Raw genomic sequence first — 17,423 nt, 5'->3', positions numbered from 1 at the left:
AAGGAGATTTGTCGTGGAGAGCTTTATATCTAAATGTAAGTCCTGTTTTATTGACCAGCAACATAAATTACAATTTAAAGATAGAATATCAGAATTGAAAGTACTCGTATCATTGGCGAGCATGAGTAAATTAACAGTATAATCTTTCTCCAAAGAACTGTTGAAATGAACATATTTGCTTTCATTTGAAGCAAAACTTCACAAAGGTATATTTTCATCGAAAAAAATATTGGCAAATTCTTTAAAGGGGACCTATTATGCTTTTTCAACTTTTATGACCTATAAACGTTGTTATAATGATTGATAGTCATGTTTAACCATACACAAAAAACGATGTAGATTTTCAGCAAACTCTTCCTCTCATCTGGGCGCTTTCAGCATTCTCTGTCAACGCTCGGTTTCGTCCTTTTCCGCCCCCTCGCCCCCCTCCTGCCAACCCAACTCCGTTGTGATTGGTTACCTTCCTTGAAGCATGCGCGCGGGCAGATTTGACCAGGCATATGGGGGCGCGGCAGGAGTGCCTCTATGTAGATGATTTCCCGGAAATGTGAACAAGTGAATCGCTAACGTTGTCCCGAGTGTTTAGCGCTCTGCACAGCCACCCCAGACTGTCAGTAGGGAATACGTCGAAATGCATGCACGTCATTATTTGACACTTTAGTATGGTTAAACATTACTATCAATCATTATAAAAACGTTTATAGTTCATAAAAGTCGAAAAAGCATAATAGGTCCCCTTTAAAAAAAATGAACCCTGTATTTCTTTCCATATGTCATCCTTTTATACCCATGTTATATATTTTTTGCCTTCATTTTTCAGCATGAACCTTCATTTCAATATCTCTATGTTAAAAATGATTTTTCAAGCGTGAATGTTTTAGTATTTAATTCATTTACATGGCAGATTTTAGACTTAAATATCTTAAGGCATAAAGTTCAACCTGTTTTATTTACTGAGGGGAAGAGAACCGACCAAAGAACAGGATGCTCTTTGTCTTGTTGTGCCTTATGAAGAACAGGAACGGATGATCTGCTGTGAAGTGCTCCTCTTGCAACATACAAAAGGATATCATGCCAGCTGTTGCTGCAGCAGCCTCTGTCCCCTCCTCATTCACCTCGACAAAGGCCTTGTGGGCCACCGTAGACAGGAAGAGGCCTCCTTCCCTATTCATTCCAGAAAGATCAGCTTTCCCCCCAATGAAGACATCAGTCATGCCCATTTTGCCCAATGCCTCTTTGAGTTCATAGTCTTCCTCCAATTTGAACTTAGGAAGGTGAACTAAGACATCTGATTGTGTGTCCATGTTTTCCCTGTTGGTCCATTCATCCAGCTTTTCTTGTGTTAGTTCTTTCTCCAGCTAAACACAAACACACACACACATCCGATCATTAGTAAATATATAATTACATACCATACAGTTATCTTCGAAAGCGGTTTCAAGTGTTGTTTTTGTATAAAAAAAAAAATTGCATAAAAATGCATTGTTTATGATGTTGGTGCCCAGGTTACCGTCACACAAATTTAGAGCTAATTTCTAAACTTGAATCTTCACTTCTCTACAAGAGTAACATGATTCACAACCATAATCCGTGTGGCCATGATTATGTTTTTTTGGAACTGAAGCCAAGCCGTTTCCCGTTTCTTGCGTTATCATTCACCTACCATTGACTATGGTATGGCATTACCTTAAGCAGTGGGTCTGAGCCGTCTGTTGACTCTTCAGGCAGCAAGACGAACATGCTAAGCTCCTCCTTGACATAGGGAAGCTCCAAGATCTGCAAGCTGTAGTCAGGGATGTAGTTGAAGGGCAGCTTCTTCATCTGGTACATCATCTCGACAGGCTTGCTCTCGTTCTTGCATGAAGGAAACCATAAACATGATGAATACACTTGCTATACAGTGTAAATATTTGTATCATTTTAATGTACACTATTCATTCAGCAGAGAGCTAAGATGCGTACCATTAAGGAGCAGGTAGCTTTTAGGCATCTTGCTGAAGGATACCAAGATCAGCTAAGTCAACAAAACCTTTCAACCACTGGGAGTCGAACAACTGGGAACCAAGACTATCCTGCCCCTCATCACATCATCAATAAGGCCACATACACATGAGGATTCAGTCATAATCTGACATTTAATATTTCACCTGGTTTAGTTTGAAGACCATCTGTTTGGTGTTGGCCTTTTCAAATTGGTTGAGCCAGATGCCTTTAAAGTAGATGGCATTCACCAGAGCCAGCCTTGTCATGGGAGTTACAGTACCAGACTTCAGGAGATCTTTGATCTTATCTGTAGACAAACAGACAGACACCTATTAATTGAGATTCCATTGATATGATAGTGTTTCAGTGACGTTCCCAACTCTGGACCCAGTTTCTCTTAATATATTTACTCTCAGTCTGCTGTTCAACCCAGTTGTTGATCTCCACTCTACAATCTTCTGGAGCACCAATGAAGTCCACTGCCTTCAGGTCAGCATTGTAGAACTTCTGGGTGGCTTCTAGAAATGTCTGTATAATGTGTATTAAGAAAGGTAAACAAATGCAAAATCACAGAATCAATGCTGTCATATATTTTTGGAAAGAACTACAAAAAACAAAACACACTGACCGGGAGGAAGTGAGCATTGTTTTCCCCATAAAGACGGTTGGCTAGTTTTAGGATATACGCAGTCGATGAAGAGTTGATATCAACATTGAGTGTCTGGAAATCTGTGTGAATGTCTTCAGAGGAGAAAGAGAGAGTCTGCACAGAACAGAATTTAGAAAAACATTAAAAATATAGAACACAATCGATCCATAATATGTATCCACAATGCAAAGATAGTTGACTATAGTAAATCATTTGGCGGTTTGCCCATCTATAGGCCTACTAGAGGGAAAAGAGTTCAAAGTGCAACAGTAATGACAAGCTTTCGTCTTTAGACACAACCTTTATTCTTGGCGTTCTTTGTCGTTTTTTCTAAGCAGTCCAGACTTTTTAATACTTCATAGCTGTCTGTCGTCATTGGTAGACAGGCTATCATAACTAAGTAATAACCGTAATAATAAAGATTTCGATTGTATTAGCCTACATTATTACATTTTAATGTTCATCATTAATTGTATTATTTGAATATCTATGTATATCATTTACATAATAACTTATTGTATTGGATCAATAAAGTAGCCTAGTCCTACTCTCTTTTCTTTGAAATACGACTTAAATTATCAACTTGAATTGATACAATTATAATACTATATGCTGGTGTTAAAATATAATTGATACAAAAAAGTACATGATACATTTCACACGCGCACACACATACCGTCAACGACACCCACACACCGACACACATGCACGCACACACACACACACGCGCGCGCGCGCTGTGATGTGTTGGGTACCTTCTGCATTTGAGAGGCGGTGTCCCCTTTAGCGCCCAGGTACACCATAGCTAGAGCCGAGCTTATACTCAAAGGGGACAGAAAGACATTCCCCTTTGGGCTCGCTTGGCTCAGTGTTCGGAAAATATCCAAAGCAAATATTGAGTTTGAGCTCCCAAGGTTGGTCATGACTGCGTGTGTGTGGTCCTCCTGTGAAGATAAACATGGTCAAATGATGTATATTTACATAATAAAATAATCCAATACACTAGTCGTAGTAAGTTCTGCGTTTGCGTTGAAAGTTGAACCGCCCGCTCCCGGAAGTACGGATATACTCAGGACCTCCTCATAAATGTATTACTTGCGTGCATAGAAACAACTATGCCAAAAACAAACATTATTATTCACTGTTGGAACCAAATATATTAAGTTTGCCAACCTGATAGTTCCTTTCTTTGTAAGTAGAAAAGCAGACCCGACGGCGCACGGACCCCGTTGATCGGAAGTAGGCCTACAAGTAGGTACAGTGGATGAACGATGAACGTCGACGAAACGGCGAGGTGGGAGCCAAGTGGGAGGGGTCACACGTTATAACCAATAAATCAGACTGTCAAGATAAGGCCACCTAAAGTTCCAACAATGTGAGGTGGAACACTCCTACAGTTAATGTAAGCACACAGATAAAGCTTATCTTCTCTTGGACTGTCAGTAAGCAATGCCAAATAATGCATGACCCGCCCTTGTCCTTTGGTCTACATAGTTTTTTTTAACCACACCTGTATTGCTCTAGAACTATAGAATATGAATCGTAGCTTTGTAAATTATTATCTTAAATGAAGGCCTAGCCTATACAGAACATAAATTACAGTTTGATTTGATTGTGTGCAATAGTTTTCATTAAAAAGGATATACGTTTTTTTGGGGTATTCACTGAATCACATTATTTATTTTTCCTTCACTTCACGAACTGACTTTATCGATTGAATCTGAAACAGCTCCCATAGATTTAGGCTAACTCAGTCAAATGATTACCCAAATTGAGCACTGATACCAGACCAAAAAAGGTACGGTGCTTCTCTTTTGATGGGTAAGTGAAAAATAACCTTATTTCCTATAACCTTATAAAAATAGTTAAAAAAACTCTTTAAGAGAAGAACAATAACTAAATATCTTATACCGTCCATCCGGCCATTCAGTAGATGCAAGACATCTTGTGATACCAACAACTCATTGAACAGGGTTTTCAGTCATTTTTTGTGGGTTTTAGGTTTTTGTGTGTCAGTGTGCGTGTGTGGGTCTGTTTGCCAACAATGAAAAATATGTACGGGATCCCATTTTTAAAGTTTGTATTTAATGTAATCCTAATTTGTAGTTGAGATCAATGGTCTCGGCCAATGCAACCAAACCAGGTGTTGAACATTTGATATAGCTGGAATGACTCATTCAAGCATGAGCACTGTACAGCAATCCCATTCCCTTTTTCTCAACACATCTCAACCACCCCATGTGGTCAAATAATTAAAGTTATAAGGCACTCAAAAGTATAGAGAGAGAGAGAATATTATTTTATACATAGCGGAAAAACACAGGATACCTAAGTGGTTTGGAATCCCCCCCCCCCCCCCCCACACACACACACACACACACACACACAGACACACACAAACACACATACGCACACACACACACATACATAGATGCAAAAGTCCCCCCCCCCACACACACACACAGTTGTATCCACACTACACACTATTCCAAATGACCAATCCAAATCTTTATGATAGCCATAGAAAAAACTAAAGCACCCCAATAATGAAGGTCGCTATTTGTTTAAGCTTTTCTGATATCATTGTACCTGAATAATGATTGAATGCTGACTTATATGTATTATTGTCAGGGCCATGCAGCTCAGCCACATAAATGTTGCACTGTCGTACGACTCGTACCGCTGTTTGGTTCTGACAATCAAGGCCCACAGTGGGCTCACCATCCTGGGGAAAAGCTTGGGCCAGCTGCTCTGCATGCCAAACCGTGGTTCCACCCACACAGCTGTGACCTTGTAAGGGATTCCCAAGGGATCTGTAGTCCTGATTGAGATTCCATGTAAGATTATGTACATCCCTAAAAGAAGGACTGTGTCAAATATATACAGTCCAGGGTATTTCCTGCATTGAAAAGGCTATTCCTCCCCCGCCGTAGCCTTCCAGTAGAAATTGCAAAAGAAAAAAACTCAAAAATGGTGTTTGGTATCTCTTAAATCATTGTTTAGACCTATATTTAGAAGCTATACTCAGCACGATATACGGATGGGTAATAACTATGTATAATAACGAAATTATGGTTCATTCATTATTTTAGCTGCTCTGTGCCCTGGCGAGATTTACACATACCGGATGTACTGGATTAATTACCAGGTCAGGGTCCATACCGCCCTCACAGGATATGCTATGATCAGTGAGTCAACGAGAAGTTCATGAGGCAGATTTTCAAAATGATTTTAAATTGCTTGTGCTCATTCAATATCCTGAGATGAAATCAGAAATGACCACTTTCGCCAAACGCTAGACCTGATGTCCAGTCTCTCTTGTGAAACTTTCGTTGTAAAAGAGAGCCTGGGGGAACCCACTAACACTTTGGGCAGTTCAATTGGGTTGATCTGTGATTTATTGGATTGTCTTGACAGGAGCCAATGGGTGGAACAGGCAGCTCAAAGGACCAATGGCTGGGTGTAACCCAAAATCTGAATACAAACAGAATGAGGAAGCTTAGCCCGTAAAAATGACGCATTGGGTCAAAGTACACCTAGTGTCTTAACCGATGAATGACAAAGTACATTATCCTCTCTTTAAAACCAAGATCTGCCATTATCATAACAGGTCTGGAATATTGAGGCTGAGCTAAATATAGCAAGTAATGAATAATAACTTTAAAAGCAGGGTGACACATGTCCGTCACATTGTTAAACCCTACCGCAACAGAGGCCATGTTAAGCTAATTAACGCACACAAAGGGGTGACAGGGAATGCAAGGAGGATTCAGGACAGGAAGAGATCCTGCGTTCTAATGGAAATGTCACAACAGCTGAGGATGAAGGTTGAAAAGCATATGACAAAGAGAATTTATCTTTATTCATAAAAGAACAATACTATTAATTCACTAATTTCCCTTGAGTTGTTTTAAACTACTTTTTGTATCATTTTAGAAGTTAACCGCTTTCTGTGAGGGTGAAAAGACGAGATCTTGTGTGTCTTAGCAGTAGGTTATCTATTCAATCAAACTCAATTCAATATTATTTGTAAAGCCATTAATCACCAGTACAGTCTCAAAGGGCTTAACAGGCCATACATTTATGACACCACCCTGACCCCCAGAGGGAAAGAAAAAACTCCCATTAATTAGCACAGAAGAAATACTGAGAAGGAACGCAGAGTGGGGGATCCCTCCTTCCATCTCAACTAGTGGTAACAGAGCCACGGGCTGACCGCTTTAAGTCACTAGCAACAACAGGCGGCATTTGAGAAAGATGTTTTCAGCAGACAGCTGTCAGTTCGGGTCCATGTAATTTCTCAGACTCTCCATTGTTCCGACCTCTCCATAACCCGAAAAAATCCCATTGTTCCTACAGCTCACTAGTCCGAAGTCCCTTTGATTAGAAAGAAATAAACCCTCTGCTTCGACATCCCATTGTTCCGATCATATAGGCTTTTGTGGATCACCTCCAATAATCGAAGATCTGAATCAACAATAACAAGCAAAATTAGAGCTGATGGGCTAGCGACCTGAAATTAGCTTGATGGGCTAATGGGGCTGTCTTAAACCAGTGTGCCAAATATCACAACTTTTCACCAAGGCATTCTATGGGCTGCCATAGACTCCCATGGAGGTAAAATAATAATAATAATAATTCATACAAAAACAATAGGTTGTCTCGCAACTTCGTTGCTTGACACCCAATTACTTCTCTCTAGTCTATTAACACATTTCAATGTTGTCGGCCATGTGTCTGCCTGGCAGGGAGTCGGGCGCTGGAGCTCCTGGGGTGGAGCTCTCCGGCTGTGGAGCAGCTCCTGCGGCAGCAGCGGAGCTCCTCCGACGAAGGAGCTCCGGTGGGAGTCTGCATACGGCAACAACAATCCCTTTCTCCTCCATGTCGCGGTTCATCTGGACTTCTGAGAGTCAAAACCAAAGTTATTTTCCCCAATTCTTCTCCACCATGGCTGAGATAACCCCCACTGCGAGTCTTTACTTGTTGTGGAAGTACCAGAGAGTCGGAGAACCAGACGCAGTCTTTAAGATTCATAATATGTACTTTAATTCAGCCTTAGGTGAACGGGGTGAAATCGAAGCATAGTATGTACTTCCACCTGCACTGAATACATGCGTGCTTCCGCGGACGGGGATGCACGTCTTATAGGGGGTAACTACATTTGCACGACTTCCTCCATCTTCTTCGCCACCTTTTTAAATAAATAGCCGTTTCTCCGACGGCGACAACAACACGACTAACGTCTCCTTCTACACCCGGCTCATGGCCCCCAAATTTTGAGCATGCGCACAACGCAAAATCGGATTCAAATCCGATTGAGCGTATACATGCACGATTAATGCGACTATCAAGTGAATAATCTAATCCGACTCTGTGAAACCTGATTCAATTCGATTTTAGTCAGGCATGTATACATGTATCTTAATAATCCAATCATAGTCGGACTAACCTGATAATTTTCTTGCGTTCAGTCAGTGCGTTTGCATGACAGTACATGACATACTGTTGCTAAGCAACCGCCGATATGGTCAGACAATCTGAACTAAAGTGTTGACTTGGAAAAAATGGATGTGTGAACATTATATTTACATATAAATATATATATTTATTACACAAATATAAAGCTAGAAAATAGCACCGCAAAATAAATACATGGCAAAAATCATTCTGTCTGACATATTCATTTCATTGTCAGGCACTTAATTAATTTAAATATTTTAAATACAGAAATAATATAATGTATCTAAATACAAATTGTATCAAATCTCTTCACTTGAATCGAATACAAATTACAAAATACCAAAACAGATTAAAATATTTATTACAAATTCATGTACTTGAAATACTGCGCATCTCTGCCCACACTCCAAAATACAAGCCTTCACTTCAGGCCTGTGTCATTATGTCAGTTGCCATTATTAACCCCGTTGACAGTTAAATGTTCCATACAGCATAATAAATAATATATGGACACTACAGTCCTTCCCCAATGTCTAATCTCTTAATCTCTCTGATCTGTCTGTCTCTATCTGTCTATATCTGTCTGTCTTGTCTGTCTGTCTGTCTGTCTGTCTGTCTGTCTGTCTGTCTGTCTGTCTGTCTGTCTGTCTGTCTGTCTGTCTGTCTGTCTGTCTGTCTGTCTGTCTGTCTGTCTATATCTGTCTGTCTGTCTGTCTGTCTGTCTGTCTGTCTGTCTGTCTGTCTGTCTGTCTGTCTGTCTGTCTGTCTGTCTGTCTGTCTGTCTGTCTGTCTGTCTGTCTGTCTGTCTGTCCCTTAGGTAGGCACCATTCCTCCCTTGTGGGCAGACACATGGCAGCCAAACATTTTCCATTATAAACAAGCCTCATAATATTCCCATGATCATGTCCTGCAAGCTGGCCATGAGTGATCTCCCGGTCCCCAAGCAGACCCCCCTACCTCAAGACCCCTCCTCCATAACAAACTCTCTCTCCCTCTCCCTCCCTCTCTCTCTCTCTCTCTCTCTCTCTCTCTCTCTCTCTCTCTCTCTCTCTCTCTCTCTCTCTCTCTCTCTCTCTCTCTCTCTCTCTCTCTCTCTCTCTCTCTGCTCGCCAATGGACCCCCTGAGCCCACCCTCCTCCCAGGCCAGTTGTATGGACTCATCTCTCTGCGTCCAGTGACTCACCTTGCAGACAGAGAAAAGCACTGGCAGCTGTCGACTGAGCTCACGCACTCCAGAACACTGCATTGTGTTCAGTAGATCAATACTTTCCCTTGCTCGAGATCCGTGAGAGCGGGGGCCCCGACCGTCTGTAACGCAGGATCCCAGTCCATCAGTGTGCAAAACCTGGAGGAAGGGACTGCTACAGCTACAACACACCCATGAGGGATATGGGAGGAAAGGAGAAGAAGATCCTTGTCATCGCAAATGTAACCAAATATCAAAGGCAAGTTTCTTCACATTTTCTTTATATTTGTCGTTATTTCATGTTTATGTCTTCCAGCCAGCTGACAGTGAGCAGTTTATATGCACTGACAACTATTGGGTTTGACATTATTCATTCAATTTTATAACAACCTGTTTCTACATAAGAAATGTATAATCTAGGTCGACATCTGCTTTGCTTTGATAAATGGAAAAGGCATTGAGTGAAAGTTCAACAGTTACAGTCTCTGTATATTTGTTGAGGGGTTGCTTCTTTGAGGAGTTGGCAAAGCTGTAAATCACTACAAGGGTCCAAGTGTGTGTCAGTCTGTGTGTGTGTGTGTGTGTGTGTGCGCGTGTGTGTGTGTGTGTGTGTGTGTGTGTGTGTGTGTGTGTGGGTGGGTGTTTGTGTGTTTGTGCGCGCAGATGGATTCTAGACACTTTCCTTAGCAATGCAGAGTGTGTGCAGTGTTATATGTACATACATGGGGAGATTAGACTTGGTAGTATTTTAAGACACTACAATAATACCTCAGATTTCATAAGCGCAAGAATGCACTGATTTGAACTTCAGTTCTTGATCAAGGCTGCAGCCATCAGGGAGAGCAGGCTTTGAAGGCACAGCCAAGCAGCGATGTGGTATTTAGTTGGTGAAAAATAAACCTGTTGATAACCTGATATTAGGGTGGAGTACCTCCAAGCCTATTAATTTATTCCACAGAGAGTATCTCTCCAGTATGTCACGGTTATGCCGTAACATGAGTGATCTTGAGTGTTGAACCATCACAACTATCAATTAACAACAACATCTACCAATTACTCAAAACCCTTATGATGTCAGTGATTATATTATTCTTTTTAAACTATTTTTGGCTCAAATGGCCAGGTTGTCAAGCAGGTTTGTTAAAGACAAGCTTGCTAAAGAAACATCTTTGGGTAGATCATATCAATTTCAAAATGTTACCAATGTTATCAATCAAAAGAACGGCCAGTCTGTGAGTCAAAGAGAGTTTGCAAAGATCACATAAGCATAACGCTAAACAACTCAGCGGTGTTCTGAATCAGCCAACTGCGTCCCTGTATGGGAACCCAAATCCCCTCAACAGCCTATGATGGACGTGCCATGTGTTATGCCGTGCAGGGGAGATTCCTAGAAGATCCCTATGGTGACGACTGTCCACATGGGGCCTTCCTAGTTAGGACGCGCCAAGCGGGGCCTCTTCGTCCATCACCCATGCTTATAAGACTGGGAAAGCCACACTCACTGATGTTGCCGTGTATGCGTCATGCTAGCCCGAACACACGCACGCGGAAGTATATGTACGCACACACATGTGCGTGTACGCGCTCTCAGCCTGAAACACAGACGTGCATCTACACAGACACACACACACACACACACACACACACACACACACACACACACACACACACACACACACAAACATAGACAAACAAGTGTGTGTGCATGAACATGTCCATGTATTGTACAGAATATTCACAGCACAGAACCACCCCGCCCACTAACATTCGCAACACATCATTTAGTGGACATTTAGAGTAGACGTATTGAGATATAATTTGACTTCCTAAAGAGACTAAACAACTATGTAATGGTCGTGATGGTTAGATGTTATTGAGTCAAGGGAGATAATGACTTTTGACCATTGTTTATGGTGATATTTTGGTTCATACTCTACGATGCCCAGTTACTGGACACGCAATTGACTCAATTTGTGAACATATCTCTGAATGGGATGTAAATCAGGGAGAAAATATTCATTTGAATAATATATATCTGTCCCCTTGAAATTTGACTTTGCCATAGCAATAAGCAATAACCATGTACATCTTGAATAGTAATTATCGAGACACGCAGATGAGGTTTCCTCTAATGAGCTACATTATCATATTCAGGACCTTTATACAGTCCATTAACGTAGCCTCCAATGCAAAAATAACCGTGAAAATAGAAGCCGAGTCACTCGATGCCAGCGGATCACCTTGCAAGACCTGTTGTGACTGCAAAGTTTGCTCTCATCTGCACACCACACACAGGCACACACACACACACACACAAAACACACACACAAACACACACACACACACACACAAACACATACACATAAACACGGGCACACACTTTAGATGACACACGCACGGATTGCTGGCTCTGTCTTCGTTGTTGCTTTAAGAGCTAGGAGACTCACACAGCACTTCCTATCAGTTACATAGAAGGATTATTGTGGGGAAGACGGATCGGGTCCCCCCTGTCGGCTATTTTATCGGAGGGGATTACCAGTGGCAGGGATGGGACAGTCCCAACACAAACCACAGCATTGCTTAGACGTTGACACACCAAACCACTCCATGCAATGTATGTTCATGCGGTGCATGGCCAAATACATACACATGCACTGGTTACATGTCACAATAACATGACATTAATTAATGCACTTTTAATTAACATTGGTAACAGTTCATTAACGGTTAACCAATGGTCTAGTTATCATTTACGAACGGTATTCGTGTTTTGAATTTGTGGACGAAGGTAATAGTATTCATGTAAATTAAGATAAACATTGATACATTATTCAAAAGGGTTAAGCTAACCAACTAACGCTAACCCCTTTACTAATGCTTATTACTGCATGACCTTTATGAACTTTATTCTAAAGTGTTACCTGTGCGCTAACTTTCCATACACTGCATCTTTATGTAATTTTGCAACACATGAGTTGAGGTGGCCACAATTCATTTCTATTGTGAAGGTCATTTATATTGTTTTTTATTTATTGTTTTATTTATGTTCTCATTGCCTCTAAGCACGACAGTTACTGTGACTAGTTAATCTGATAGACAGTGCTGTTCAGTAATAGTGATAGAGAGTTGTTTTCCATTTCAGGTTTACATCCAGCCATGTTGACCTCTCTCTCACTGCCAACTGCTGTAACGCCCACTAAATAAGCTCTTTAAAGTAGCTGACCCTCGGGGTCACCAGCACCCTGGAGAGTATAGGGGAGTTGGGGGCAGGGGGCACGGGGGATCCCCTCATACTCAGGCAGGCCATGGTGAACGCCATAAAACAGGCATGCTAGTTCCTCAAAGCCTGTTCAGTATGCAAGACCAAAATGTCTTTATAGTATGGTGACCATGACAACAACAGACTTGCACTCTCTCTCTGTTTACCCTTAACACCTTGTGTAAATATATGTCTCCACACACGCCCTGTCTGTTTGGATAAGATCATAAAAAAGATCTTCTTGTGCTATAAAAAAGGGAATGAATTCTGTAAAGGGTAACTTTTTTTTGCTAATCAAAACAAGCCTCATTCAATAATCAGCATATTATTATATTATATATGATAATTATTATTATTATATATGATATTATTATATGTTCAGCATAGTCATTGTGCATTCATATGTTGATAAAGTTAATAAAAAATAATCATAGTATAAAATGAAATTAAGAAAATTTTAATTTGTCTCTTTTGCATTCAGTTATCAAATCTGCACAACTGACAACTGAATATTTATGCCAACAGTGCTCAAATTTTATCATGAGCAAGAAAAAGCTTAGCTAGGTGGTTCCCGACCTTTGACCTTAAGTGTAACGCTAAAATGTAAAAAATAGATAAATGCACATGCAATGTTTGAGTTGAGAGTGCCACACTTTATACACAATAAACTGTATTATTGGGAGAAGGCTATTATAATGCATTTTTTCCATGATCTAAATTATTTGTTTTGTTATTCGTCTATTCGTCTCATTTATCTATTTCAAGAATAAGATCCCATATACATCAAGTAGCGTTGCCAGGGATAAGCATACCACAGGCTGGGAAAAAAAAGTGGTACACCCAGTAATATCTAGTGGAGCATATTAAATGGTTGGATGAATTAGCCCCCCCCCCCTTCTTGCAAATTTTTTTTTTGATGCTGCACTAAGAGATTCTCTGGCCGTGTAGGAAGGGACTAATGTTGGGGAGCTGATGAACGGGACAGGGACAGGTGCTTCTCTGGCTGGCTCTTTGCTCTAGTGCCAGAGTTGAAGCTTGTCCAGAGGAAACCTCTGATGCTGAATAATCGGCCCTGACAACGATTCGTCTCTGGTTGGTGTCGGACCGTGATGAGAGGGAACGCCCTCTGAACCTGTTAATGGCACAACACAGGCAATAGATTTGCACCCCCCTCCCCCCCCATACAGACACACACACACAGTCACAGGATAAAAATAGCCCTGGTTGGCATCAGCTTTATCGCCCTAGGCTGGACAGGTTAAGATCAGCAGAAAGCCTTTTGTCGCCAGTGGGTATCAGCGCAGATCCCTCTTTCACTTTCCCCATCATCCCATAGAGAACGGAGATCCAGCAGTACACTGTGGGACATAACAGTACACAGTGACCCCCAACCCAATTAACTCTAGTGTCACACATCAGATTTCACATTCATATCTAGAAAACCATCCGCTAGGCCAAGCAAAACATTTTCAATAAATGTCTTGTTTTTGATAAATCGCAATGAAATGAACAGAATCAATTTAACCTAGTAGGCCTACGCCATTAAAATTTTATATTTATAACCCGCACATTGGAGATTTTAGATACAATGTGAATATGAATTGTGTTATACACTGTCTCCTCTACCTGGATGTATTCATGGCTATAAAAAGCTTCTGTGGTTTGATCAATTAATTTGATTATCATTGCACCTTTTTGGTAATTTTTCTCTGTGCCTTCTTTTGGTGCCATATAGGCAAGATCAGCAGAAGGGGCCGTTAACCTTTTGCTGATCTTGCCTTGGGCACCAAAAGGGCTAGGGACGGCCCTGCCTTGCACACATGGCGGTATACATTGAAGGTAAAAGACCCACCAGTGCCAATGTTAACAGCCTCAATGCGACTGCAAGACAAACAGACAAACTAAAATCGGTTATTCGTTTGGATTGCAGGTCTGAGAAGACGGCTCAGTGCGCTGATCTGGTGTCTGACAGAAAGAACGACAGGGTGCTTTCGTCCGGGCTCCCACCTCCACCGCCCATCCCCATGTCCCCTATCGTCGAGAAGATGGAGGGCCTGAAGTCCATCAATAACCGTAGCAACGGCCTTCGTCTGGGGCGCCTGGCACTGTACTGCCACCTGGAGAAGGTGGAGACCATGCGCTGCTTCTGGGAACTCAAACACGTGGAGCTGGAGGGGGGCGACCAACAGGTTAGCGCAATGAGATATATGCCTTCTAGTTTAGCCCCACTTCAAATAGTAAAGCTGCTTGTGAACCCGATTATGCATGAAGACTAAAATCAAAGAAGTGCCCTAACCGGTCGCTAGAGGGAGTTGTGCGTCTTTCATTAGCTTCGTTCACTAGCTTACTGACACCTTATAGCCGGAAGGTGGTGTCTCCTAGCAGGTTCGGATAAAAAAAAAAAACGCAATTAGCACTAGCATTACAACCCTATAATAACGTACAACAGACGAGTAAATAGGAACTCTTATTTAGTTGGGTTGTAGGCCTATATTAATCTTAATGAAATATGTTGTTATGCTTGCCTTGACGTTGGACGTAATGGATTAGGGCACTACTTCGGGTGCTGAGCAGTCACTCTCTTGCACCCAGTAGGCTTCTATCTCATTTCGTAATATTTAGTTCTATCGTTTCACTATTTCTCGTCCTCCCGGTCTTCTCCACCCCTTTTCTCTGGGCTATGATCACACTTGTTAGTAGGATTGTTTCGTCAGTTGTTTCGTTTCGTAATACCCGATTTTTTATTTTTTACATTTGATAAACATACATTCCATAATGCAACCCTGTAGCAGTCAGTACATAGCAGAGCAGTAATCCATACAGCGGTTCACGTGGAGACCGCAACCCGGTCCGGTTACCTGACCCCTGTCCACTCAATGTCTTCCCCAACTGCTGCTGCTTATTAAAATCTTAACGCAATATGAACTCTTTCTTTTTATTATTTTAATTTGTAGAAGATATACTATTATACATATTTGTTTAGTATGTTTATTATGAACCTTAGAAAATAGGTATTGGTTTCTTTGTTGCATATACTGTAAATATAGTAGCATTATTATTAGTCTATTTACGTGCACTTTCATGAAAAGGTGAATACACTTAATAAACACCTCCCTTTAAATGCACCCCATGTACATGTTTGTCATGTTGGCCGTTAATACAAAATCTTGTCATGTTCGCTTTCATAAATTACATTATCTAAAGAACATGATTAATAGAGCTGTCAACCCTATCGTTTTGCTACACAAATAACCACCTAACCACATTGGCACCCATACTGTAGGCCCTTTGTTTTTCCCATTGTTTTTTTTACTGTTTGTGTGCGTACGTGTAGGATTCCAAGAAGAACAAACCAAACCAGATCTTATCAAACCGGCTTGTGGTTGTGGATGCTTGCGTGTGAACGCAGGCTTGCGTGTGAACGCAGGCTTGCGTGTGTCACCATCTACAGTTTGTTTCAGGCTTCCTACCGTGAAAACACATGCACGTGTGTGGCCTTCTAAAAGGTTCAGATGATGCATGTGCACCTTCTATTTCCAGCGTGAAGAGAGGGGCCAAGTAGTGGCCAATACTCAGGGAACCTTGGACGCGATGAATGCATGCGTGAAGTGCTGTGTCCTCAGTTAAGAGATACCAGCAGAGTCTCACTGACACACCAGCAGTAGGCATCTGATTCTGCATACAGAGGCAGCACCTCTGAACCCCGCCGCACCTGTCCCCCTCTCGTCTGCCAGAAGGCATGATCGCTCCTTTTAGGCAAAGGGAGGTGGAGGAGGAGGGTGGTAGAGAGAGAGGTGAAACGTTGTGGGTGGCTGGCATGACAGCACAGCAGCACTCCCCTCACTCCCACCCAACCACCACCCGCCAGCCCCCACCTCAATGTGTGTGTGTGTGTGTGTGTGTGTGTGTGTGTGTATGTCTGGCTGTGTATGTGTGTGTGAATGTGTGTGTGTGTATGTATGTGTGTGTGTGTATGTATGTGTGTGTGTGTGTTGAGGGGGGGGGGGGGGGGGGTTGTTCATACCCACACAGAAAGCTAGTGGCTTATCAACGGCTCGACTGGTCGCCGAAGTATCGGTAGAGTTGGGTACAGTGTTGTGTAGATTTCCCCGTTCCAACTCTGCTGCTGTCTTGCTCTGTGTCCACCACAGTCAGCCATTTGACTATTGAGAGAGGTGGGTGGGAGGGTGGGCGGGGGTGGGGGGTAGAGGAGACCCAAGAGTGAGGAAGAGGACATCCACATGCGACCGCCATGGAGAACCTCCTGAGGGATAAGGAAATATGGATCGTCGGGAGCGTGTGTCTCGTGGCCTCCTTCCTCTGGAGGGGATTATGGAATTTGCTCTCGTCAAAGAGGAAGAGTAGACCCTCCCGGTCAACGGACACACAGGTAAACGTCAGGCTTGTCGATGCAGCCACCGTCACGGATGCCCTGTTGCATCCTAACTGCCACGTCTTTGTGTCGATTTTGCAGAATGCAGAACCCAGAGCATGCAATGAAGGCAAAAGAAAGCGTGTATATTCCTAAAGCCAACGTACTGTGAAAACAAACAACCTTTGCCGATTCTGAGAGAGCTCTGGACAGGATAGGTCAAGAATTCTGTTGTTCTACAAAGTACGCCATCATTGTGTCACCATGTTTGGTATTGTTCATGAGAAAAAACAGATGCATCAGGACAGGTATTCATGATAGTAAAGGAAGATTGTGACAGATTAAACTGCTAAAGACCTGCGGTCCTCCACCCATGATAGACTGGCCATACCGCATAGTGAACGCCAATCCGGTAGGTCAGAGCAACACTTAGTGGTGCTTTGATTGTGTCGAGAGTGTCCGGTCTAGGGAGCCGGTGTCAAAGTCCCCAGTTGCGACCATGTGACCTGCGAAT

The 17,423-nt window shown here is 42.2% G+C and overlaps 2 protein-coding genes across 3 annotated transcripts in view; one reads left to right on the top strand and one right to left on the bottom strand.

The window, feature by feature from the left end:
* Positions 1-871: 871 nt before the first annotated feature.
* serpinb1 (serpin peptidase inhibitor, clade B (ovalbumin), member 1) lies at positions 872-3,965 on the bottom strand. The gene is made up of 7 exons (XM_060066417.1): positions 3,806-3,965; positions 3,388-3,576; positions 2,612-2,746; positions 2,394-2,511; positions 2,148-2,290; positions 1,687-1,854; positions 872-1,358 (listed from the first exon to the last, which is right to left on the bottom strand). Exons 2-7 carry the CDS (start codon positions 3,553-3,555, stop codon positions 951-953), a joined length of 1,140 nt encoding a protein of 379 aa, XP_059922400.1. The 5' UTR covers positions 3,556-3,576; positions 3,806-3,965; the 3' UTR covers positions 872-950.
* Positions 3,966-9,242: 5,277 nt separating this feature from the next.
* The window catches only part of mylk4b (myosin light chain kinase family, member 4b), a 32,142-nt gene continuing 23,961 nt past the window's right edge, over positions 9,243-17,423 (top strand). Inside the window, exons 1-2 of one of the 2 annotated variants that reach the window (XM_060066407.1) lie at positions 9,243-9,537; positions 14,468-14,726. In XM_060066407.1, coding sequence (XP_059922390.1) covers positions 9,473-9,537; positions 14,468-14,726 — 324 coding nt within the window. In that variant the 5' untranslated portion in view covers positions 9,243-9,472. Of the gene's footprint in view, positions 9,538-14,467; positions 14,727-16,530; positions 16,928-17,423 lie in introns of those variants that run through there. The other variant, XM_060066408.1, reaches the window with a different exon arrangement.

This window comes from Gadus macrocephalus, chromosome 12 (assembly GCF_031168955.1).
Source record: "Gadus macrocephalus chromosome 12, ASM3116895v1".
NCBI lineage: Eukaryota > Metazoa > Chordata > Actinopteri > Gadiformes > Gadidae > Gadus > Gadus macrocephalus.
The sequence above is the reverse complement of the archived record's forward strand: the minus strand, read 5'-3'. Positions and strand labels throughout refer to the sequence as shown.

What these genes read in the sequence shown, in the direction of transcription:
- serpinb1 (XM_060066417.1), bottom strand. Translation starts at nt 3,555, where the DNA reads ATGACCAACCTTGGGAGCTCAAACTCAATATTTGCTTTGGATATTTTC. An exon ending in GGTTGAACAGCAGACTGAGA is followed by an intron (nt 2,291 to 2,393) that starts GTAAATATATTA and finishes GTTTGTCTACAG; the next exon opens with ATAAGATCAAAGATCTCCTG. An exon ending in TGGTCTTCAAACTAAACCAG is followed by an intron (nt 1,855 to 2,147) that starts GTGAAATATTAA and finishes CCTTCATGCAAG; the next exon opens with AACGAGAGCAAGCCTGTCGA.